Here is a 26058-nt window from a genome sequence, read left to right as displayed (position 1 = left end):
CTCATGAGCGGCTGGCAAGATGCAGGCCACTCTAGGAAGTGGAAGCAGAAGGACAACTGTCCTCTCTGATAAGACTTCACTTCCCCTCTAAAACCCCAGATGCTGGCGATGTGACTGTTAGGTTACTGCAGATGGATGCTGGCATTATTCAGTTGTCTTTCTTTTTCTTTTTTGGTAGGAAAAATATAGCATCCAATAGTTGAGAGTTGAATGTGAGTGTGGAATCTAATTTTAACAGGATGTTTGATCATTTCTGCAGAAAACACAGAGCTTCAATGCTGCTATAGACAAAGCATATTAAGAGGGGAAGGTTTACAAACTATCCTTCCTATAACTGCTTTAAAATAAATCAATTATTTCATTGTTCTGAAACACAGACTCATATTTTCACATTAAGGATTTCATTAAAACTGACCATTATTCACAAGCAGCAACCATTGATATCCTTCAATTGCTGACTGAGGGGGTTGTTAGTTGTATTTTTAAATGAATTTTATAGCTTTGGCACTATTTCCCCCCTATCCTGTTTTCTGGCTGGTTTTGTACTGATTCTATTCCAACTTCTGATAGCTACATGCTGACTGTATAGATACTGTTTTAATATATGTCTTCATATTTTTTTATTCATTCACAACTTTTGTGAACAACACAGAGGACTTTGTTGATGGGCAATACAAAATGACATAAATAAAAACAAATGAAAAGTTTCCTAATGTTGTTAGCTTGGTGTAAACTGCCCAACTAGCTCAGATGGCTTGAAACTAGGGATGAGGAACCTGTGGCCCTCCAGATGTTTTTGGACTACAGCTCCCATCATCCCTGACTATTGGGCCATGCTGGCTGTATCTCATGGGAGTTGGAGTCAATAACACCTTGATGGCCACAGGTTCCCCAAACCTGATTTAAACAAAGGACCCACTGAGGACAAGTCAATCATTAGCTATTCGCCATGATAACTAAACAAATTCTCCATGTTCAGAGGCACTGTTCTTCTGAATACCACATGCTGGGGGTACATAAACAACTAGAGAAGCCAATCACTTTTGTGGCCTGCTTTTTACAACTGCTAGAGGCATTTGGTAGCCACTGAAGAAAACAGAATGTTGGACTAAATCAACCTTCCCCAACCTCATGCCCTCTAGATGGTGTTTTTGGACTACCATTCCTGGCCGCTATCTATACTGGTTGGGACTGACAGGAGGTGGAGTCCAAAAACATCTGGAGGGCACCAGTTTGGGAAAGGCTGGAGTAGATGGACATTGGTATAAGACAGATGTGGGGAACCTTCAGTCTACCAGATGTTGCTGAACTACAATTCCCATCATCCCTGGACATTCATCATGCTTGCTGGGCTGATGAGAGCTGTAGTTCAGCAACATCTGGAGGACACAGGTTCCTCACACTTGTTATAAGTGGTTAAAGGAGTTCTTATGTACAGTTGAGCTAAAGCAATTTATAGCATGCACTGCCAGTGACTTGCAGGGGAGGAATGATACGATCTAGTGGGATAGACTGTTAATATGAAAACCACATGTTGCAAATCACATGCTTCAGGTAGATGCTTCAGGGGTATCAGGAAAAGTGCATGAAGGCTAAATGGAGATCCAGCATCTTGCATGGTTCTCAGCCAGTTTAAAAGCCGAAGCTCTTTGCACCCATTCCCTCACCTCTACATGAAGTGCATATTACCCTTAGCGGGTCATGTTATTTTGACACCCAAGGCAGAAAATCTCACAATCACAAATACAAGAACAATAAATTAAAGAACAAATAATTTCCTGACACCCCAAATAAACTAGCTGCCTGCAGTGGTCACCTCACTCTGTCTCCAGAATAGCATTACAGTCATTCACAAGTGTTCATAAACAGAATACCAGGTTGAATTTTAAATGTTATGTCACTGATGGAGATGTGGGTTCAAATCACAGTCTAGCCCTGAAGCTTATTGGGTGATGTTGAGTAAATTCTCTCAACCTTCCTTCCCGGTCAGTATCTGAACCCTTTTAAGGGAGAAACGCTGAGCTAAGTGACCTGACCGATTAGATTTATCAATTAAATTTGTTCTTGATTGCTTAAAAAGGTAAGCCAATTAACCAACTGACCATGGTGGTTAAACCATTGCAAGGGAGAGTAAAATCTGACTTGGAGACTTCCTAAATTTCAAGGTTTAATACAAGCAGAACAAACAGGATGTCAAAAGGGATACAGAACATACTGTCAGCTCCCATGTTCTCCTCAAAGGCAGGGTTGTCAAGGCCAGACTCATCTGTCCACACAGGGACAGTTGCTGATGTAATGCTCTGGTCCGCTGGTGCTGTTCCTGTCCCAGCATGCTCTGCGTCGGGAGACTGAGAACCTGGGTGATCTATCATGCTGCTCTCATTCTCGCTCTCTGCGTCTGCCTGCAATTTGCTGTTTTTTCTCCTCTCCAAGGCAACTCTCCGATGGGAAGCCCCAGGACACCTAGGGATGAAATGCTACAATGTCTTCACACAAAAATAAGAAATGCCTCTAAATGCCTGAACAAAAAAGGAAAGTGCCTTTTGGTTGAATAATCTAGTGTCTTGCTGCAACACTGTGATTTAACTGAGAACCGGTCAACGCCACACACTGACTCTTCAATTTAGGGGTGGGGAACCTTTGGCTCTCCACGTGTTGCTAAACTACAACTCCCATCAGCTCCAGCAAGCATGGCCAATGGCTAGGGCTGATGGGAATTGTAGTCCAACATTATCTGGAGGGCCAAAGATTCCCCACATCTGCTCCACGTGAACATCTTTGCCAAATACCAACAGCAACCTGATGCTCTCAAGATATTTTGGACTACAATTTCCATCAGTGCCAACCAACATGGCTGATGGGAGTTATAGTCTAAAACTGGTGAAGGATATAATGTCTTCTCCATCCCCCTTGCATTAGGTGCATTCATTAAACTCTGATCCCAAAGATCTGATACATGTTGGAGTGGCTGTCCCTTGAAGCAACTTTTGACAGGAAGCAGCTGAAAACTGAATTTTTTGGGGGGAAAGAGTGAGCAACAGAGAGAATGGTAGAAAATCTGAAGGAAATGCAATGTTTAAACTTATGGGACTAATATATCTGCAAGGGCTGCAAATGTAAGCCACACCTATTATGTATGTACAGGTAAGCATGGGTGGATATATGGAACGTATCTCACAGTAATGAATCATAGAAAATTCATGTTTTGCTGCTTTTCACGCCCCCCCCATTATTCTGCAATTCTCATCCTCTGCTATATTCAGTCTTCTTTCACCTCTGTCTGCTCTGCTGCCATTGGTTGACCTGTTCGGATGTCACAGGGCAGGCTCCAAGGGAGACTTAGAATGCCTTAGAACAAGTATTCCAAAGTCAATGAACAGCTTTTGTTTAAACCAACTGCATCGTCATGCACACAAAGACAAAGGGCAGGTTGTGCTGTATCCTTCAGAAGTCTATGAATAAGAATCTGAAGGGATTTCAGTATTAAACAAGATACGGAGGGGGGATCACACTTGCTTCATCCACAAAAATGATACAACTTGGTATAGGAGATAATGAGTTGGATTTCAACAAAGTTAGCAGAATTTAGTTAACACTGAAATCACTGGGTCTTCAGGCACAACTAATGTGTCCTACCGATTATCAAGGGGAGCTAAGCTGAATTTAGTCTGAATCAAACTCACTGAACCTCAAAATTCTGCAGACAGGTCTGATCACACCAGGTGTGGGGAACCTTTGGCCTTCCAGATGTTGCTGAGCTACAACTCCCATAATCCCTGGCCACTGGCTACTGGGAGTTGGTTTTCCACCACAGAACGACACAAATCCAAGTCATCTCTGTCAGGTATCAAGAGACCAACCCACAGGATGTGTGGTCTGATGTGATTTGGATGCACCTGGACAGCTCCATGTCTTGCTGTAAGCCTCACCCCCAACATACAAATGATCCAGCAAAGCTGTAACCCTGGTTAAAACATTTCACTGCATATTCTGCTACCCTTTTCTTTTAAATATGTATTGCTTCACTGAACACTTAATAAGAAACAAAGAAAAGTTCAGCTAAATCCCAAAGAATAATCTTGGCCGTTTGTTCAGCAATTGACTTTTTGGCAAAGTACATCACTCAGGACATTAAACATTACAAAGGTTCGAAATGCCACAGGCTAGGGAGCTGAAAGTCCACCCAAGACATGTGCTGGTTCATTTCATAGGAACTCAAAGTGCTTTGAGAGTCTGTGGCTCTCAAGAGAACTTGCTGAACCTGAAAATTTGCTAAATCAATGGGATGCTAATGAGGCAATAGGGTAATATTAGGGGCGGGGTTAGTGACCAGGAAATAATTACATTTGTGCCTCATTCTTCTAATCCCCTTGTTAAGCTACTTTACAGATTTGCCACACACTCCAGAGCTGCCTCAGGGTTACATTGACATTTCATTCAGCTTTTATGCTTAAATGAAGCAGATTATTTTGTCAACAGAAACTACCAGGTTTGAGTCAGAATAACTGCAGGGCCAAGGCCAGCCAAGTCTGTTCCAGTTCCTTGTGGCCCAGAAGAATAGAGTGCAGATCTTGGACCTGACAGGTAGACTGCAACCCTGAAGTGAGATATGGATTCATTGAGGAGAATCTGAACAATCAATATTTGTCAGTTTTACAAGCAATAACTGGGTTGCAGTTAAAACAAACTGGGTAAGAACTCAAACATGCCTCTGTATGTCTATTCAGAAGGCAGCCCCACTGAGTTCAATGGGACTTACTCCTAGGTAGGCATGTATAGCAGTGGTTCCAAAACCTTTTTCCCCCCACAGGCCACTTGAAAATTGCTGAGCATCTTGGCAGACGGCTTAATGATTTTTCTGCTTGTTGTAGCAATAAGTCCATTGAATTAAAATGGTAATACAATAAAAGAAGCAATACAAACACTCTGCATGCTGTAAATACCATAGCAATGATGGCACATGGGAAGGGCCATGGTTTAGTGATAGAGTACATGCCTTGCATGCAAAAGGTCTCAGGTTCCATCTCTGGCATCACTAGAAAGGGCTAAACAAGACACTCCTGCCTGAAACCCTGGAGAGCTGCTGCCAGTCAGTGTAAATACTGAGCGAAATGGACGAATGGCCTTATTTGATATAAAACAGGTTCCTATGTTTCTAACGACGACAATGGTGTTTATTTATTTATATCCCAGCCTTCCTGCCAAAGGAGCCCAGGGTGGTATGGTGGCCAACGTTCTTTTTCTCCCGTGTGGACTGCACAGACACCATAGGCCATGTTATGATAAGCCAGGGTTGCCAACTTATGATTTATTGGGAACAAGGAGCATGGTGCCACTCGCTTCCACTTTGCTCCTCCCAAGGGATGTAAGAAGGCATCTTTTTCTGTTCCACCCTAGGATGGAATGCAGCACTGTTTCCGTTCCATTGAAGTTCTTCTTCCGCCCCAAACTATGTTATTCTTGTCACTGTCTGCTGTGGCAATATTATGTAAAATGTAAATTATGTTGTCATTATGTTTTCCACCCCATTCATTTCATTGCAAAGGAAATGCAATGCAAATGGGAAAAAAGTAATCAGTTACATATTGTTTGCAGACTGAAAGCAGCAACAGAGAATACTGTCTGTATTCACTGGACTGATTTTCATTACGGACATTGGACAAATATGAAAACATCGGCAATTTCTGCTCCTGGCAGGATTTTCCAACACCACTACTCCTCCCCTAGCTCAAGTAGGAGAAAACAAACAAACAAACAAACAAACAGGAAGCCACCTTTAAGCTTGGTTTCCATGATGTCTGAACCTGGGATTATGATTTGTTTCACCCTAACAAGCCAGGGTCACTATCCAGCCTTAAACAATGGTTTGTTGTTGGTACATGAATATTGGGTTTGTTAGGGAGAAACAAATATCAGTCATGGATTTGGACATCATGGGAAGCCAAACTTCACTGAGGTTTCCTGTTTTTTTCTCCCACTCACATCAGGGGAGGAGTGAAAGAGAAGTCATTAGGCAGCAAGCACTATTATGCTGCTTATTCTCAATAAATCATGGTAAGCCAGCAACTCTGGCTTATCATGATGTAGACTTTCCAGCAATCACTCTACTAGCTGCATTTTTTGCCACAGCAAACATGACTATCATATTTTCCTGTCGTGATGATGTCACAGGCAGCTGACATCATCATGAGAAGCATCACAAGATTCTCTCCCTTATCTACCTATGCAATACTGAGTACACTCTTTTGGCATTTTTTCCTTTCTTCGAAGGTGGAATTGGATGAAAGGAAGGAATTTGATGGACGGTGCACAAACACCAGCAAGATGATTAATTGGTTAGATCAGGAGTAGCCAGTGTGGTCCCCTCAAAATGCTGTTGGACTCCAATTCCCATCAGCCCCAACCAGTATGACCAATGGTTAGGGTGGTGGCTGTTTAACAACTATTTGTTTAACAACTATTTGATCAATTGAAGAGGCGTCCTCAATTAAACAGCTAGTAGTCGTTTTTTAAATGGAGTATAAGTGCTGACAAAAATTGCTGACAGTTGATGCCATTTTAGAAGGTTTCTACTTCCCTCATGTAGGGGGGAAAGTCTCTTCTAAGAGAACAATGTGAGTGGTGCATTGTTCGCCTTTTTTTTTTAAAAGTATGCTCCCCAATCCCTGAACTATCAGGTTGGATCCAGTACTTAAGAGTACAGTAAACCCACTGAAATCAATGGGACTTAAGTTAGTCATGACTAATTTAAGCCCTGTTGATTTCAATTGCTCTAATGTAAGTATGACAAACATACAAAAAAGTAATCTCCATCTTTGGAGATGGCAGGTGTTGCCACTACTCACCATATGCTCAGAGGCACATGTTACAAGTTCTTCCAAGCTAGATAAGAAGTGAATTGGACTGTGAAAGACCAACCCAAATTGTGTTTGCATTTTTACAAATCTGTAGGGCAGTACAGCATCTCAGAGAGGAGGTCAGTTCTCCTGCTCCCCTGGTGCATTCACTAGCACTGCCCAATTTCCCTGCTTTTTAAAGTTTGATAGAAATATCTGTTAGCTATAGGTACATTCTTAAACCGCAAGGTTTTTTCCCATTAATGAATTTCTCTGCTTTTTAATCCAAGAGGTAAGAAATGGGATCCTGCGCAAGTTTGCTGAGAATGGATTGATCATTTCCATGCTTATTGAGTTCAGTGGGATTTACTCCCCTGCAATCATGCTTAGGATAGGTGAAACTGACCACATGGGATGGGGAGGGGAGGAGGGGGATGTGAGCAGGCAGGAGGGGGAGGGCAGGTTTGATCATTTTCATGTTTGTTGAGTTCAGTGGGATTTACTCCTGTGCAATCATGCTTAGGATAGGTAAAACTGACCATGGGGAGGGAGGCCTGGAGTGGGCAGGGGAAGAGGAAAATAGAGGAGGGGAGGGGAGGAAGAAGGAAGGAGGGAGAGGAGATGGGAAGGAGGGGAAAGGAAGGTCTGATCATTTGCATGCTTATTGAGTTCAGTAGGATTTACTCCCATGCAATCATGGCTAGGATAAGTAAAACTGACCATGGGGAGGAGGAGGGGGAAAAGAGAGGGAAAGAGGAAGGAGAGGGGAGCAGAGGGGAGGGGAGAGGGGATTAGGAGGGGAGGGGCGATTAGAAGGGGAGGGGAAAGGAGGGGATTGGAAGTGGAGGGGGAGGGGTGAAGGGAGGGGGAGGGAAGGGGCAAAAGGGAGGTGATGGGAGGGAGGAGAGGGCAGGTTTGATCATTTGCATACTTACTGAGTTTAATGTGATTTACTCCCATTCAGTCATGCTTAGGACAGGTAAAACTCACTATGGAGGAAGAGGAGGGGGGAAGGAGGGGATTGGAAGATGGGGGAGGGGAAGGAAGGGACAAGAGGGAAGGGATAGGAGGGAGGAGGGGAGGACAGGTTTGATCATTTGCATGCTTTTTGAGTTCAGTGGGATTTACTCCTGTGCAATCAATGCTTAGTATAGGTGAAACTGACCTCGGAGAGGGGCAGGAGGGGAGGAGGAGGGCAGGAAGGGGACGGGGAGGGGAGGAGATTGTATGGGTGGGCAGATTGTACTGGGCAGAGGGGAAGCCCCTTTCCTTTCCAAAAGGAAAACATTGTGAAGAGTATCATTGCTTTTCAGCATTTCTCCCACCAGGCACATGTAGCCTCCCACCCAAATTCAAACCAAAGCTGTCCCTAGCCACATCCACACCAGACCTTTATTTCACTTTAGACAGTCATGGCTTCTCCCAAAGAATCCTGGGAAGTGTAGGTAGTGAAGGGTGCTGAGAATTGCTAGGAGAGGCCCTGTTCCCCTCACAGAGCTTCAATCAGAGAGGCTGACTTTTAAACCACTCTGGCCGCTGGAGCTCTGACAGGGGAACAGGAGTCTCCTCTCAGCACCCTTCAAAAACTACACTTCCCACGATTCTTTGGGAGAAGCCATGACTGTCTAAAGTGAAATAAAGGTTGGTTTGGGTGTGGCCCCAATTAAACAAGCCAAGCAGCTGGGAGTCTGGTTTTTGGAACACTGATAGTTGGTTCTTACTGAGCATGCCTGGCCTTATCATTGAGTTCAATGCAAAATTTCTTAAATTAATTAAAAACCAGACAGGCATTTTTTAAACTTTTAAAATGCAGAAGATGGTCAGAGTATGGAGCAAGGTCAGTAATAGGGTTACAGGTACTCTGTGAACATGGCTGATTTTTAATTAATTTCAACAAATTATGAGAACTCTGACAGAACAAAGCCCAAAAGCGGTTTGTTTTCTCTCTCTCTCTCTCTTTTTACACTTTGAACTCTCGATTTTCTCTGTTTTGTGTATCACCATGAAAATTTAGAGGGTTGTTAAGCAAGAGTTTCTGAGTTAGGACTATAAATTTTGTAAGGTTTTGTTTTGAAATGAGCTTATGGGAAGTATCAGAATGGCATGGGGGTATTTTCAATTTAACATTGCGGAACGCAAAAAATCCATGCTGACTATAGTATACAGCCACTCTCGCGGCTGTATAATGCTCAGTGTGGTTAGCAACTAATACAAGACCTGGGATATGCTTTCCCTGCTTCTCTCTCTCTGCAGTAGTGCAAGTTTCCAGAAAAGGACCTGATCTTGATGGTGGTATAATTGCCACCTGGGCTGTTTTTGACAGGTCTGAGCAATTTTTTCAGTGCCTTACTCAAGTAAAGGAAACTGTGCAAAACCAGAGGTAGATAAGCCAATGACCCTAAGCACCATATGACATCTTTGCTGATACTGTGGTTTTAAATTATTTTATTGTACCCTGCCCTGAGATCACTTTGCGGGGTATTTTTTAAAAATAAATATCTAAGCACACAGCAAAGGAAATGTCTTTCATTCCCAAAAGGATGTAATCCATTGAAAGCAAAGAATATTTCAGGTAGGGATGGATGAGAATTTCAAATAATTTACCAAATTCACACCTTCCGAAAACAATTTGAGAACTGACACACAGCTTTCCTTATTCAAATTTTGCAATGCAGTTTGCCAACCAAGCATTGTTTACACACATGCATAAAGGGAAAGTGTGCATAAAAATGATTATATAAGTGAAAATAAGATGCAAAAATTCATTATATGCATTATATGATGAGAAATGGCTTGCAGAAATATGTACATTAGTCAAAATAGTCTACAAAAATGTGTTTATTAGGAGAAATTTGCACAAAAATGCTGGAGAATTTTCATGAGATTTTTTTTAAAAAATTGCTGCAGAAATGTGGAGAACTGAATTTAAGATTGGAAAAATGAGAAACTGAATCGAAATTGACACATCTTTCCATCCCTAACTTCAAGGCCCATTGACATCCATGGGGTATAAGCATTTAACAGGCTTGTTTGCCTATTTCCATATTTTTCAAACGGGACTCAGGGATGCCTAACTTTAAGTTATCAGGCACTTGGCCGCACTCCTTACCTATTTTTGAGGTGTGCCTCCAGGTCACATCGCTGCATTACCTCCTCACACGCTGAAGAAAAGGGGCACAACACCAAGAGTTTGTCAAGCAGTTTGTGAACAAGGATACTAGATTTTTTGCACAGCTTAAAATGGAGCCTTTTGCGATCCAGAGGGCAGAAATCCTTCTCCTGCAGGAAGTTCCGTAGGCACTTATAGCAGAATGTGTGGCCGCAAGGGGTGTCTAATGGCTGTAGCAAGGGCTGAAGGCAAATATGGCAGACCAAGTCATCATCCACATCGTTCTGATAATTGTACAAGTGGTTCTCCCTTGTCCAATGCTGCTGGCCACATTCAAAGCACAGAGGGTTCAAGTTCTGCTCCACTGAGATCATCTCTTCATTTGTGGTGCCCATCATAAAGCACTCCTGTGTGGCTTCCTCATCAATAGAGAACTTGCTTGTAGAGGTTTTATTTGTTTCTTATGATTTTGTCATTTAGCAAGGAGTCATTTTTCTGAAATAGCAAAACAAAAAATATTGAGACCAAGAAGACTGAAAATGCACCCTGGTCTGACCATACAGGAAACTTAATGTCTAGGGTTATGCGTACTATAGTCAAGCCAAACATTTGGTTGAATTTGGAAGAGATTTTGCAGGCAGAAGGGGCCAACCTGCTTCCCCATTTTTACATTATGGGGCAGGGGGCAAATTCTGTGAATGGGAATGGGTTCCACCAGGTCCTCCCACTGGTGGCTGCCATTCTGCCACTTCAAAATGACATAGCCATTTGTGGTAACCAAATGGCAGCCGCTGGGGGGGGGGAGAGCCTGGAGAAATTTTGTCCCCAACCTGCCATTGAACCCTCTAAAACTTTTGCAGCCTGCAGATATACACAAAATAAGGGGGGAGATTTTTAAACAGCACTAGTGTGCACTACATGCCTAAAAACAAAATTAAAATTAGATGTCTATACAATCCAGATTCTGTGCCAAGAAAAATTGAATGCAACAACATGCAGAATGAGCATATTTCCATGGCTAGTCTTATTCTGAATAATATTTTGAAACTTTTTACTGTTTGCATACTTCATTCTGGTTTGCTACAGAGAGACAAGCTACATGTTCCAAGGAAACGTGTAATAGGGCCCTTATAGCCTCCTTTGAGTAAAGCAGTGTTGGGAGAGGGTGATTTGGAAAACAGAAGCAGCAGATCCTTTCCCTACTTTCTTTAACTCCACTCCCCAAAGCTGCTTTTCCTTGGAAGGGGCTGCCAAGATTTTTTTATACACATTTGCATGGAAGCTGTAGTTCAGTCCTAGGCTATGTCAGATAATGAAACTCACTGCCAACAGCTGGAAATGTTCTCTTCTGGCTCCCAAGATGCTAACAGGCATTGCCCACATACTTTTAAACATTCCTTGACAGTCATTAAGCACTAGAAACTTGCTGCATAAAATCAAAGCTGAGATTCTCAGGGAGTGGAATTTGTCACCCGGAAGTAACTTCTGTACTTTTTTGACGCTCCCAGAGTCACAGCTCACTCATACCATAAAATGCAGAGCCCTGGTCCTTTATTTTTCCATTGCACAAATATTTTCCAGTGCTATGCACCAGCTATTATGTGCTTTTTTGGCTACAAGTAAGACTACGTGGGGCAGTAAGAGCACTTGGGCTCATAACAAAAACAATTCATTTCATTGACTTAGCACAAATGCTCCTATTGTGCAGGAAAGATTAGAAGACCCCATTCATCAAACCTGCCTTTTAAAGCAGGAGGAAACGTGAACGCATGTTCAGAGAAGTCTGGCTCCATTTCCACACACACCACCTGCAGCTTGTTATACAGTTCACAGTTGGCATTATCAACAACCAAATGAATACATGAAAAATTTATTTGTTTGTTCATCTCCATAGTTAGAAATTAAAACTCTGTGTGCTCCAACCTCAATATACATGATTTTGATTACTGCCGTTTATTGATGATATCTGTGTTTTAATTTTCCATTGATTTGCTGGGGCCACACCTGCATTATATCGATAAAGCACTATCACAGCTCTCAGCACCCTTAACAAACTATAGTTCTCAGGATTCTGGGGTGGGGTGGGGAGCCATAACTGTTAAAATGGTATGACAATGCTTTAAATTTATGGTACAGATGAGTTTTATTATTTTATTTTTAGCTGCAATGGACATCTACTACATGGAAAGGCAGGATAAAAATCTATTTTAATTTACAACAAAATATGGAGTAGAATATCAACTCTCCATCTGTGGGACATTCTTTGGACCAATGCAGGCATAGTACCAGACAGATTTGGACAATCACTATGAAGCTGAGAATGTTATGTTAGGTTCCTCCTTAGCCCCACTTCTTTCCTACCACTGCATACCAGCTTTGGAGAAAAGAGACTGACTTGTATTAAGCCCCCATTACGCCTGACTAAGACGTAAGGATCTCTAACTAAGACCCTGTTTATTCTCCTGGTGTGTTAACATTGTTAAAATTCCCCAGGTTAGACATAGCTGGGAGCTCTAGCGTAATAAAAACTAGTGCTCCTTACATTCATACCCAATTTAGGAAACCTGGAATGACAATCCCAACTCTGCCACTGGCTGTCTACTAACCACAAGTAGCCAAATTAGGAAAACAGCCTAGAAAACATGAGCTCTCTTGAGTTCTCAAGCTCTCCACAGACTTTTCCCTACCTTGAAAAAAAACTACCACCCACCAGGTGTCCCCTTAACTGTAGTTAAACAGTTCACTGCTATTGATTGTATAGGAAATCTCAGACATAGACGTCAAATGTGGCCCTCTGGCATAGTGTGTGTGTGTGTGTGTGTGTGTGTGTGTAAATCTCTCTTTGCATGGCTGGAATGGAGCCCACTGTTCAAAGGTAAGAGTCACATCCATCGCTCTGCCCATGGCCACCACTGTGCTAGCTGTGGTTAGCAAAAAGCCTGCTCCAGCAAATTAATAATACACAAGTATTTGATTTGTGGCACAAAGAGCGAGTCACGTAGACAGGCTACTGTTATAAATAGGTTTCATAATTAATAGCTGGCAACCAATACCCTGGCTTTTCTAATTAAATAAAATGCGCAATGTGATGAGATAAAGTCACACTGGTGGGAGATAATTAAGATGTCAGTCCTAGCTAAGTAGCAAGTGTTTGCATGTTAATGAGGTTGCCTCCCCTGCACATGTTAACCAGTGTTGTCATTAACAAGTCTAATAGCACAGGAAGACTAACAGGCAAAGCACCATAGGCTGGTGGCTGAGCACAAGCTTTTCTTGCGCAAGGCCCAAGGCTCCAAGACTGGCCAATGCTGTGTGGTCTGACGCAAAGGACAAAATGGCGCCTCCGCTACTTTCCAGGTGCAGGTGCCAAATGGACAGCCAGTGATGTCCTCCATGGCACCTGACGCAGGAGGCAATTTAGGGGAGTCAGGACAGGCCATGAAGCAGCCTTGTCCTCTGACAGAGAAGAATGGCTGGGGGAGGGAGGGTGCGCTTAGGAGAAGCAGCTGGGAGGCAGCTGCCCTCCCCCCACCCCCAAGATCTGCTGCCTGAGGTGGCAGCCTCACTTTGCCTAAAGGGAGGTGCAGTCCTGTAAGATTCCACCCTGACACCTCCAGTGAAAAAGAGTCTCAGGTAGTACAGCTAGGAAAGGCCTCTGCTGAGATTGGGCAGCTGCTTTCAGTCAGGGCAGGGACCACCAGTCTGCTTCCATAGAAGACTACAACTATTCTTGTATAATCTATTAAAATGCAATTCCTAAAAGCAACACAAAGTGTCCCTGAAACAAGTCATGATCATCGGTTCTTCAGAGCTTCCTCTCAAACTATGGCTGCTTAAGGGTAGGGCCTTCTCTGTGGTGGCACTTTGGTTATGCAGTTCTGCCTCCTAAGCTACAACTGGCACTGCTACTTTTTGGCATCTGTTGGAAACATCTCCGTTTAGGTTTTTGCAAGGGTTTGATGTCCCATCTATAACCTGGTGTCTGTCCACCTGCTACATTACTCCTGTGTGGCATCGTATATTGATAAATGATGGTTTGATGATTCTAATTATTACTTGCTTTTGTTTTAATGGTATTGATATTTTATGATGTAACTCGCCCTGGGATCTTGAAGGGTGGGATTTGAAATTGAATTAATTACATCCACTTTCCTGTGCACACTTACAAGGTCATGGGAGTTTGTTTCTAAGGAAGGACAGTGAAGAAATTGCCAGCCTTTTGAACTAATTGCATAAAGCATATTTTATGCCATTTCCCCCTCTCCCCAAGCACATGGTATTTGTAGTTCCTACATAAAGTCAAATTTAAGAACACAGTTAATAATAGAGAACTTTGTTAATAATAAATAGAGTATATGTAGAGAACTTTGTTTGAGACATATTTTATAACTGTTAGACATATTTTAGAATTGTTATTCTTTTTTCTTTTTTTTGTTCTGCTTTTGATGAACTGTATATTGTTTGAGATTTATTTTTTGCTTTATGTTTTATAATGTGATGTATGGTTTTCTTTTATTTTTGTCTAGATATTTTTATAATTGTTATAGTTTGTTTTTGAAGATATGTATATTGTTTGCGATTTATTGTTCAGTTATGTTTATTTAAAATATGATATATTTGCTTTCTTTTACTCTCAATTGTACCAAATGTGATGGTATATTGCTTTTATGTTGTAAACCACCCAGAGAGATTTGGCTATGGGGTGGTATAAAAGTGTAATAAATAAATAAATAATAACGGACCTTTACTGTGGCAGCACCTACCCTGTGGAATTCCCTCCCTTTGAATATTAGGCAGGCACCATCTCTGCTATCTTTTCGGCACCTTTTGAAGACTTTCCTCTTTCAACAAGCCTTTTAGGTTGAGACCTATCCCAGTCTGCGTCTGTGTTAGAATTGCTTAATATGTTTTTTAATAATGTTTTTAACCCTTTTTTAAAGTTGTGGGTTTTTAAAAATGTTTTTAACACTGTTTTGTTTTAATGTACTTTAAGATCTGTTTTTATGATGTTTTAAAGTGTTTTTAGCACTTTGTTTGCCGCCCTGAACTCCTGCTAGGAGGAAGGGCGGGATACAAATTAAATAATAAATAAACAAATAAATAAATAAAAATAATAAATAAATAATGGGTGATCCCTGCACCCCGGAAGTAAGTTTCAGATTCCTCTTTGTCAAGTTTAGGTTACTCAGAGAGCCAATGTTTTTATTCCCTTTTATGCTACATTTCTGTTTCCCCTCTCTTCCCATTTAGCTCTCTTCCCAATCTCAATAAAGCTTCTTCATTTGGAATCTGGGGTTTCATTGCTTGCTTTTGAAAACTCAAGGATCTTTTGCCTGTGTGTTGACTGCACTTTCATGCTGCAAACGTTTTTCAAACTGGAGGCCACATTCCCATTTGGGCAACCTTCTGGTGGGTGGAGCCGGAGGCAAAAGTGGAAGAAGCAATGAATGTAATTTTTACCTTTTTACATTAGGGTAGTTTCTACAGGTAGGGACAAAGAGTATGTAGAGAGAAAGACAACTATTATTATTATTATTATTATTATTATTATTATTATTATTATTATTATCTAAAATTTATTAGACGCCTATCTGGCAGGTGAAATCTGTCACTCTAGGCGACATACAACAAAAATAAAATACATATCGAAATACAAATTACAGCATACTAAAACAAATTACAGCATATAAATAAAACAACGTAAAAATCAAAATAAATTATGACAGCCAATCCACATCCAACACTGAATGGCTATAACAGATATCCCCACCAACTTAATCAAAAAGCCAGGTCTTCAGCTGCTTCCGAAAACACAAAAGTGATGGAGCTAGGCGAATGGCCGCTGGCAGGGTATTCCATAATAGGGGAGCTGCAATGGAAAAGGCTTTGGACCTAGTGCCGGCTAGTTTAGCCACTCTAATTGAAGGAACCAGGAGAGATCTAGCTGCTGATGATCTGATACGACCACCTTCTCCAAGAAGAGAAAGTTTATTCTTCAAGTAAATCAGAACAGCATCAGAAAAAGACTTAAAGGTTATAACCAGTATTTTGAACTTCACCCTTGACACTATCGGGAGCCAATGTAGTTCCTGAAGGATTGGAGTGATATGTTCTCTCCAATGGCAACCCTTAATGAGTCGTGCCACCGCATTCTGGACAAGTTGAAGTTTACACACAGATCTCAGAGGTAAACCTACATACAAAGTATTGCAATAGTCCAGGCGTGAAAGAACCAAGGCACTAACTACTGTCGGTAGAAGATGCCTGGGGAGGAATAAGGGACTGATGATAAAGAGCGGTCCGACAGATGATAAAGAGCGGTCCGACTTACGGCCGCTATCTGAGCCTCCATCGTCAGCTGAGAGTCCAAAATAACACCTAGACTACGGACTTGGTTACTCAAGGGGATAGAGACTTGATTAAAAGTCACATGAGTTATCCCTAAATTCGTCCGATCGCCTACCAGGAGGATTTCAGTTTTTTCAGGATTTAATCTCAGTTTATTCCTAGACATCCATTCCCCTATTAAATCCAGCCCTTTGGTCAATTGAGTTACAGCAGCCTGTGGAGAGGATTTAAACGACAAGTAGATCTGGGTGTCATCTGCATATTGATGGAATTGTAGGTCCGTACTCCGAATAAAATCACCCAGCGGTCTCAAATACATATTAAAAAGCATTGGGGCAAGAATCGAGCCCTGTGGCACGCCACAATCCAGCGGCCAAGGCTCTGAAACCTCATCCCCTAGTGCTACTCTCTGAGTTCTCCCGCTGAGGTAGGAGTGAAACCAGTTATTACAATAGTTATTGTATAGAAATAGAAGAGGACCAGAAAAAGGGAAGAACAAGAGCCCTATTCCAAAAGATTAGAGAAATTAAAGGGAAATTTAAACCAAGAGTAGGGATGTTGAATAATCAACAGGGGAACACACTGACTGAGATGAAATAAAAGGAAGATGGAAGCAATACACTGAAGAACTCTATAAAAGAGATGACAGGATGATAGATTCATTCATGGAAGAACCGTATGATGAAGAACCAGACATTTTAGAATGTGAGGTGAAAGCTGCTCTTAAAATACTTAGAAGAAACAAATCACCAGAAACAGATGGCATACCCATAGAGTTGCTACAAGCTACTGAGACTGAATCTGTCCATATTTTGACAACAATTTGTCAACAAATATGGAAAACTAAACAATGGCCCACAGACTGGAAGTGTTCCATATACATCCCAATTCCAAAGAAAGGGGATCCCAGGGAATGCAGTAATTATCGCACTATTGCCTTAACATCCCATGCAATGCTCAAGATTCTACAACAGAGGCTCTTACAATATATGGACCGAGAAATGCCAGCCATCCAAGCTGGATTTAGAAAGGGAAGAGGCACCAGAGATCATGTCGCAAACGTACGTTGGATAATGGAACTGACCAAGGAATTTCAGAAGAAAATCACCCTGTGCTTTATAGATTACAGCAAAGCCTTTGACTGTGTAGATCATTAAAAAACTATGGAATGCTTTAAAAGAAATGGGGGTGTCACAGCATCTGATTGTCCTGATGCACAACCTATAGTCTGGACAAGAGGCTACTGTAAGGACAGAACATGGAGAAACCGATTGGTTCCCAATTGGAAAGGGTGTGAGACAGGGGTGTATTTTATCACCCTGTTTGTTTAATCTATACGCAGAACATGTCATACAGAAAGTGGGATTGGACCAAGATGAAGGAGATGTGAAAATTGGAGGGAGAAATATCAATAATTTAAGATATGCAGACAATACCATACTACTAGCAGAAACCAGTAATGATTTGAAACGAACGCTGATGAAAATTAAAGAGGAAAGCACAAATGCAGGACTACAGCTGAACATCAAAAAGTCTAAAGTAATGACAACAGAAGATTTATGTAACTTTAAAGTTGACAATGAGGACACTGAACTTGTCAAGGATTATCAATATCTCAGCACAGTCATTAACCAAAATGGAGGCAATAGTCAAGCAATCAGAAGAAGGCAAGGACTGGGGAGGCCACCTATGAGAGAACTAGAAAAGGTCCTCAAATGCAAAGATGTATCACTGAACATTAAAGTCAGGATCATTCAGACCACTGTATTCCCAATCTCTATGTATGGATGTGAAAGGTGGGCAGTGAAAAAAGCGGATAAGAGAAAAATAAACTCATCTGAAATGTGGTATTGGAGGAGAGCTTTGCGGATACCATGGACTGCAACAAAGACAAATAATTGGGTGCTGGAACAAATTAAACCAGAACTGTCTCTAGAAGCTAAAATGATGAAACTGAGGTTATCATACTTTGGACACATCATGAAAAGATATGATTCACTAGAAAAGACAATAATGCTGGGAAAAACCGAAGGGAGTAGAAAAAGAGGAAGGCCAAACAAGAGATGGATTGATTCCATAAAGGAAGCCACAGACCTGAACTTACAAGATCTGAACAGGGTGGTTCATGACAGATGCTCTTGGAGGTCACTGATTCATAGGGTTGCCATAAGTCATAAATGACTTGAAGGCACATAACAATAACAACAGTTTCTACACACACTTCCACACTCCTTTGTACCTTCTAGGCAACCAAGAGGCATTAGCAGAGTTCAAGGACACATTTCAGCCAGGCAAAAAACACTCAAGGAAGGTATGAAGTGCAGCTGACGAGAGGTTGCTGCCTGAGGAGAGTTCTAGTCTGAGCCAAAGAAACACTTTCCCCTTTCCCCTCCCTCCCTCATGGTTGCAGCAATAGTAGGGTGTGTGTCTCTCTCCTCTCTGGTGCTTTAAATGCTGCTACAGCAGTTTCCCAGGGTACCTGGGAAGGCTACATTTCCCAGCATCCCTGGTGCCTGCAAAGCTGCCAAAACAGCATTCTAAGTGGCATCCAGGGAGGAAGAAGACAGACCCCCCCCAATCACCACACGTTCAAACCCTGTTGTGCTTGGCTCAGGTTTAACCAATGTATGTTCCAAGTTTTGTTTGGAAAATAGTTCAGTTTGCCAGTCATCCCTGTTCTGAATCAAATCATGCACATTTCACCCACTGCTAGTTATTAAACCTCTCATATATAATGATTAAAAATAAAAAAAACGCAGACCATTTGGCATACTTATGCGTCTCTTAGGCAATAGTTCATTTTTACTTAACCTATCATTGTGATGAGTAGGCTGTGAGGGAATTCTAACTTCATAAAGCTGAAGACTTGGGTACATACTGCATCGATTATGGCATTGTTTGATGAAAAAAAAAGATTAAATGGCAACTGGCAATCCTGAATATCACATTACTTTGGGAATAGAGACTCCCCATTGCTATGTTTTCTTGTAGATAACATTCTGCTTTTGGAAACAATTTCATGGCAGTGATTCCTTCCTCCTGATGGAGGCTGCAATCCAATACATATTTACCTGGGAGTAAGTCCCATTGAATCCAATGGAGCTTACTTCTGAGTAGACATGTAGTGGATTGTAGCCTTAATTACATACTAATTAGTAGCATCAGTTCTACTTTTTCATGACTGTGTGTGACTTAGGTCTGTTATTTATGCAAGAAATCAAAATGCATATAATAAAAAAAACTGAACAATGCATCAGATGCATACATCCACTGCTTTGCACAAAATGCATCATCATGCTTATCCAAAGTCATTTTGCAGAGTACGGCTGCAACCAGCAAAATCATTCTATCCAAAGCAGTTACATGGAAATCAATGGAATTCAATAAATGGTTTGGAGATTGTTCCTATTAGTAGTATAATTACGTGAGCAGGGTGTGTGTGTCAAAATACATTCTGCATCCTAAAATGTACATTTCCCAGCAAAGATGCAAAGCTATGCAATCAATATGGTTCTTGAACATTCCAGATTGTAGCAGCTATAGCATATTCCTTTATAATAATAATAATAATAATAATAAATTTAATTTCTGTGTCGCCTATCTGGCCAATGGCCACTCTATGATACATTTCAGTAAAATAGTAACACGAGACAGCAGTAACAGCTTAACAACTTAGCAAAGACATCACAAAGTCAGCTGCAAAACCATTTTGAAAAGGAATATTATTGAAATGACAAATGGTCTTGGTATTAGTTGGCAATTGATGTATTTGCCCTAATCAAGCAAGGGAGATGTGTGTGTGCAATTAATGCAGATGTGGATGTATGCGTTGATACTCAATCCCCAGATCAATTTATGGGTTGATGCAGACAGAGATGTGCATTCCCCATCTGGGAAACTAATTGTGTGCTGTGCATAGCCCACACTACCCCAAACATAATCTAATACATTTGGCACCAGCCTTGTGCTACTCCTATATTTTAAGACCTATAACATTTGTTTCCCCATTACCCTGAAAGAAAGATCACTGTGTGTATTCTGTGCTAAAAATATTAATAGTTTATTCCAGCAGTCCCAATTCTGCACTATGAAAAGCTGAAGGAATTCACAAATCATTATGGAAAGGAAATCTGCATACTTTTGTTTTGCATACCTTATTCTTCTATTCATGCTTGGTTGCAAGGGAAGGGCTGTAGCTCAGTAGCAGAGCATCTGCCTTGCTTGCAGAAAGTCCCAGGTTCAATACACAGCATCTCCAAGTAGGGCTGGGAAAGAATCTCTGTCTGAAATCCTGAAGAGCCGCTGCCAACCAGTATAGAGCTAGCTGGAACAGTGGCCTTGGTATTAAGGCAGATTTTTATCTTCCTATTACAGTAGGGCCCCGCTTATACGGCGGGTTAGGGACCAGGCCGCCGCCATAAAGCGGAAATCACCATAAAGCGGAACCCATTGACTTTAATGGGTCGTGTCGTGTGAAAATGCTGCAAAATGGCAAAATCGGCTTTAAAACGGGGAATTTCCCGATTGAAAGCCGCCGCATCAGCGGAACACCAGAAAGCGGGGCCCTACTGTAAATTGTCCCAGAGGATTGTGCCAAAAGGCTATTCTCTGAAGCTTTATAACCTTCAAAACAATCATGGCCACACACTTAGTGCAAATTTAGTTGTATTTTTGCTCTCCTTTGCATGGAGCGGTTATATATATCTTGCAGACAGAAAGATGGTAGACTAGTTTCATGACCTACCCCCTCAGGCAAGCCATATTTTCTGTTGGGCACAAAGAAGCTCACTTTGGAATAAAAGAAGAAGCTATCAAGATACATCTGTATGTATGGATGTGAAAGTTGGACAGTGAAAAAAATTGATAAGAAAAAAATCAACTCATTTGAAATGTGGTGTTGGAGGAGAGCTTTGCGCATACCACGGGCTGCGAAAAAGACAAATAATTGGGTGTTAGAACAAATTAAACCAGAACTATCACTAGAAGCTAAAATGATGAAACTGAGGTTATCATACTTTGGACACATCATGAGAAGACATGATTCACTAGAAAATAAATCATGCTGCAAAAAACAGAAGGGAGTAGAAAAAGAGGAAGGCCAAACAAGAGATGGACTGATTCCATAAAGGAAGCCACAGATCTGAACTTACAAGATCTGAACAGATGTTACTGGAGGTCGCTGATTCATAGGGTCGCCATAAGTCAAAATCGACTTGAAGGCACATAGCAACAACAAATCAAGATACAGGCCTAGTAGTAGCAGTGATGAATAATGATAGCAAATGAGTAGATTCAGACTGCCAAGATCTGAACTGACATGCACAGTTCTAAGGAGTGTGAGGAACTCCACATTCAGCTAGTATAGCTATCAGTTTATTCCTTTCTTTCTCATTCCTCTCAGAGAGGTCACATGGCTGATGGAAGCTTTTCCTAATGTGGGTTTTCAAGTAAGAGAGAGAAAGGGAACTCTGATCATGAAATTCAGTGTATTACAGGATGTTTATTATTCTGTTTTAGAGCATCAGAGCCTTGAAATGTCATTTCCTTTTCACTTACCAGCTGGTTAAAGCAGGAAATCGTATGTATATTAGATATTTTTAACGTAGTTGTAGGAAACCAAATTGGTGTGGTTGGCTGTCTGGATATTTCCTACCAGAGGATATCTGCTAAACACCTGAACAATTGGTGGAAAAGACAGGGGTGAGGTAGTGTCTAAACGTTTTTCCAGCTATGTTTTAATCTTCTTAACTGATTTGTTTATTTTCCTCTCTGCTCTGACTGTTCCAATTTAAGCTCATTATGCTTTAGTGGAAAAATGGAGAAGAGTTCCCCTAATTTGGGTGTACCATCAATCTAGCCACATGCACGCAAACTGCAATCTTCATCACATAAATAATATTGGGCCCAACTTTGTCTGCTTCCAATAATTGTATGCCATATTTCATTTTTCTTTAAACAAAGCAGAGAAGAGCTATTGTACTGGCACATTTTATGTTTTACTTAAAAGATTTTAGACAGCAGGTTATTGCTAGTTGCCTTTAAAGACAGATGCTGTCTGTGAACCACTCCGAGGTCAAACAGTCTCTCGTGTTTTTATACTGTACTTTTCCCCCATGGGATTAAATAATGCATAATATATCTTCTACTGACTGGTTCCTGGTCAATTTTTAGAGTCCGTTCTGAGTACCCTTCCTTAAAGTGAATAAATACATTTATTACCAAGCAGGTGGTAAATTACCTGAAAGTTATGTCTCTTAGATTTGCTGCCACTGTTAGTTCTTAGCCTGCCATGTTTAAAAACATAATTAGCTTTATTGAGGCTGTGATTCTGAATTTAGTACTTTGTATTTTATCTTATTTGTTGATTGACCATAACAAACACCTGCTTGACAAAAACTATAAACTTATTTTACAATTTCATTAGATTTTTGTTTGTAAAGTGCATGCTGCTTACAAGAAGAACTCACTTACTAGTTTACACCTATGCTGGAGGAGGGTGGTAGCTATTTAACCAACTATGAGCAAAACACACATACATACCCCAAGGGGGTGGGTGAGGGAAGTAAAGAGCCATGCCAAGCTGGGCATGCTCCCAAAATAAAACATGCTATTTTATTTTATGCAAAATTTACTCCCACTCTAAATGTAGGCTTTCTACCTATAAAATGAGAACATTTCTTAGCACAGAATTCTAAATTTCTCAGCATTATCCCAGAAAGGGGAAAGGCATCCTTCGCTGATGGTGGAAGACTGGTACCAACATAATGGCAGTCATGTAAATAGCATGTAAACTGTAGCTTGAGAGAGAGCCGTTCATATGTTTATAATTTAAAACAGAAATTGTTGATTGAATGGGAAAGGAACAAAGACACAAGGCAAACACGAGTAGGGAATTGTAAAACAAGTATATTGTTTGCCTTTTCATCACCTCCACCTGTGTTTGTCATCTGAGGCCCTTCTCCATGTGTCCCCTCCGAGGGAGGTGCAGAGGGTAGCAACACGAGAATGAGCCTTCTCAATGGTGGCTCTCCCTTTGTGGAATGCTCTCCCCAACCAGGCATGCCTGGTGCCATCACTTCCTGTTTTTAGGCATCAGGCCTTTGAATTTTTTGTTGTTTATAGTCAGGTGGGGAGGAGCTAGATCTTGTTTTTAATGTATCTTGTGACTATTTTAGGATGTTTTAGACTTGTTTTTAAATCTGCTTTAAATGTGTAACTTGCTTTGAGATTCATTTTGAAAACAGTGGCTATTTTATTATCATCTTCATCATCAACGACAACAATAATAAGAATAATACACCAAGGATGAGCAGCCTGTAGTTCTCCAAATGTTGTTGGACTCCAGCTTCCATCAGCCCCAGTCAGCATGGCCAATGGTAAGAGATGATGATGTAGATGATGAGGGCTACAGGTTACAACCACCTGACCTACACTGCTATCCAGGGCATGAATGTCTCTGGAAAGAAAGTAAGCCATAGCACAGACGCTATCGCAAGTAACAAGGCTCCTTCCTCCTGAGTTTTAACAGAAGGCTCCTACAACTCATTTATTTATTTGTTTGTTTATTATATTTATATCCTGCCCTTTCTCCCAGTAGGACCCCAGGGCAGCAAACAAAAGCACTAAAAACACTTTTAAAAATCATAAAAACAGACTTTAAAATAGATTAAAACACAACAACCACTAAAACATATTGAAACAAAACATCTTTAAAAACATTTTTAAAAGCTTTAAAACATTTTTAAAAGCTTTAAAAACATTTAAAAAAGCAATTCCAGCACAGATGCAGACTGGATAAGGTCTCTAATTAAAAGGCTTGTTGAAAGAGGAAGGTCTTTAGTACACGCTGAAAAGATAACAGAGATGGTGCCTGTCTAATATTTAAGGGGAGGGAATTCCAAAGGGTTGGTGCCACCAAACTAAAGGTCCATTTCCTATGTTGTGCAGAACAGACCTCCTGATGAGATGGTATCTGCAGGAGGCCCTCACCTGCAGAGCGCAGTGATCGACTGGGCATATAAGGGATAGCACAGTCTTTCATGCATCCTGGTCCCAAGCTGTATAGGGCTTTGTACGCTAAAACCTTTAACTTAGTCCAGTAGCTAATAGGTAGCCAGTGCAATTCTTTCTGTAGCGGAATGACATGTTGGCAATAACTTGCTCCAGTGAGCAGTCTTGCTGCCACATTTTGCACCAGCTGCAGCTTCCAGACCAGCCTCAAGGTACATAGAGTGCATTACAGCAATCCAGCCTGGAGGTTATCAGTGCATGGACAACAGTGGTCAGGCTATCCCGGTCCAGAAACGGCCGAAGCTGGTGAAAATGACTCTGGAGATAGGATGGGAACCACTCTAAAACAGTGTCTCCAATACCCATCTCACCAAGTCGGCCCAGAAGGATACCATGGTCAATGGTATCAAAAGCCACTGAGAGATCAAGTAAGAAAAACAGGGTCACCCCCCCCCCCTGTCTTTCTCCCAATAAAGTTGACCAAGGCCTATTCAGTCCTGTAACCGAGCCTGAATGCAGACTGGAGTGGGTCAAGATAATCTTTCATCCAAAAGTACTTGCAATTGCTGCACCACAACCTTCTCAATCACCTTCCCTAAGAAAGGGGAATTTGTGACCGGGTGGTAGCTGTCGCAAACCAGTGGGTCCAGGATAGGCTTTTTCATGAGTGGTTGGATCACCTCCTCTTTCAGGGCGGCTGGAACCACTCCCTCCTGCAATGACGCATTAACCACACCCTGGATCCACTCAGTCAAACCTCCTCGGCAAGCTTTAATAAGCCAAGAAGGGCAAAGGTCAAGAGGACATGTTGCTGACTGCATTATTGCGAGCACCTTGTCCACATCATCAGGCCACATCAACTGAAACCATTCCCAAGAAGTTGCAGCATGTTGCACTGGACACCTCACTGGGACTACAGTAGATGTGGATAAGACATCAAGAGTGCTGCAGAGGAAAGCAACTTTACCCTCAAAGTGCCTTGCAAACAATTCACAGTGGGCCTCTGAAGGGTCTAAAACTCCATTTCCTGGAGTTGATGTCAACAGACCCCTGACAATACAGAAAAGCTCCACTGGACGGCTACTTGAGGATGCGATGGTGGTAGAGAAGTGAGTCTTCTTCGCCGCCCTCACCACCACACAGTAGGCACGGCTGTGAGGTTTTATTCGTGCCCGATCAGCATCACAGAACGTCTTTCACAACTTGCGCTCTAGCCATCATCCCACTTCCTGGATCGTCACCTTGTAGTGGTGAGTAGGCTTGAGTGTTCCAATGAACCCTGTGAATGATGCAGTGTGGCAGTAAGGTCAAAGGAGAGGAACCAGACAAAGAACGATCCAAGAATGTCCTCAATGGCAGAACAAGCGAAGGATAACAATGTATATGTTACAACAGCTGTGAAGGCAGATGAAGGCTGCAGCAGATAAAAGTATTCTAATTGTCATGATATCCATGCCATTGGATCAAAGCCTTTTTCTGTCAAGATTGTGTGTTGATTGTTGTGCATCAGTCTCCCCACTTAAAACAAATTCACGCACAGGCATCTTCCAAAAAACTGTGGCGATCGGCGAATGGTTACTGGGGCAGGACTGTGAAATCCGGAAACCCCTAGTAATGGACCGGCACATGGGCAGTGGATACAGATTCAGTCTAGCCATCATCCAGCCTGTTTCACTGCCCTTAGATCACTGGTGTACCAGGGTGCAAACTGGGCTCCACAATGCCGGAGAGAGGACTCGGGGATAACCACGTCAA

The 26058-nt window shown here is 41.7% G+C and overlaps 1 protein-coding gene across 1 annotated transcript in view; it reads right to left on the bottom strand.

The window, feature by feature from the left end:
- Positions 1 to 26058, bottom strand: part of LNX2 (ligand of numb-protein X 2) — a 111411-nt gene that overhangs the window by 15819 nt on the left and 69534 nt on the right. Inside the window, exons 2-3 of the mRNA XM_061628509.1 lie at positions 9946 to 10440; positions 2216 to 2463 (exon numbers count right to left, since the gene is read on the bottom strand). Coding sequence (XP_061484493.1) covers positions 2216 to 2463; positions 9946 to 10343 — 646 coding nt within the window. The 5' untranslated portion in view covers positions 10344 to 10440. The remainder of the gene's footprint in view (positions 1 to 2215; positions 2464 to 9945; positions 10441 to 26058) is intronic.

The sequence above is a fragment of the Rhineura floridana genome, chromosome 5 (genome assembly GCF_030035675.1).
Source record: "Rhineura floridana isolate rRhiFlo1 chromosome 5, rRhiFlo1.hap2, whole genome shotgun sequence".
Taxonomy (NCBI): Eukaryota; Metazoa; Chordata; class Lepidosauria; order Squamata; family Rhineuridae; genus Rhineura; species Rhineura floridana.
Note: the sequence above shows the minus strand (reverse complement) of the source record. Positions and strands in the feature narration are given on the sequence as shown.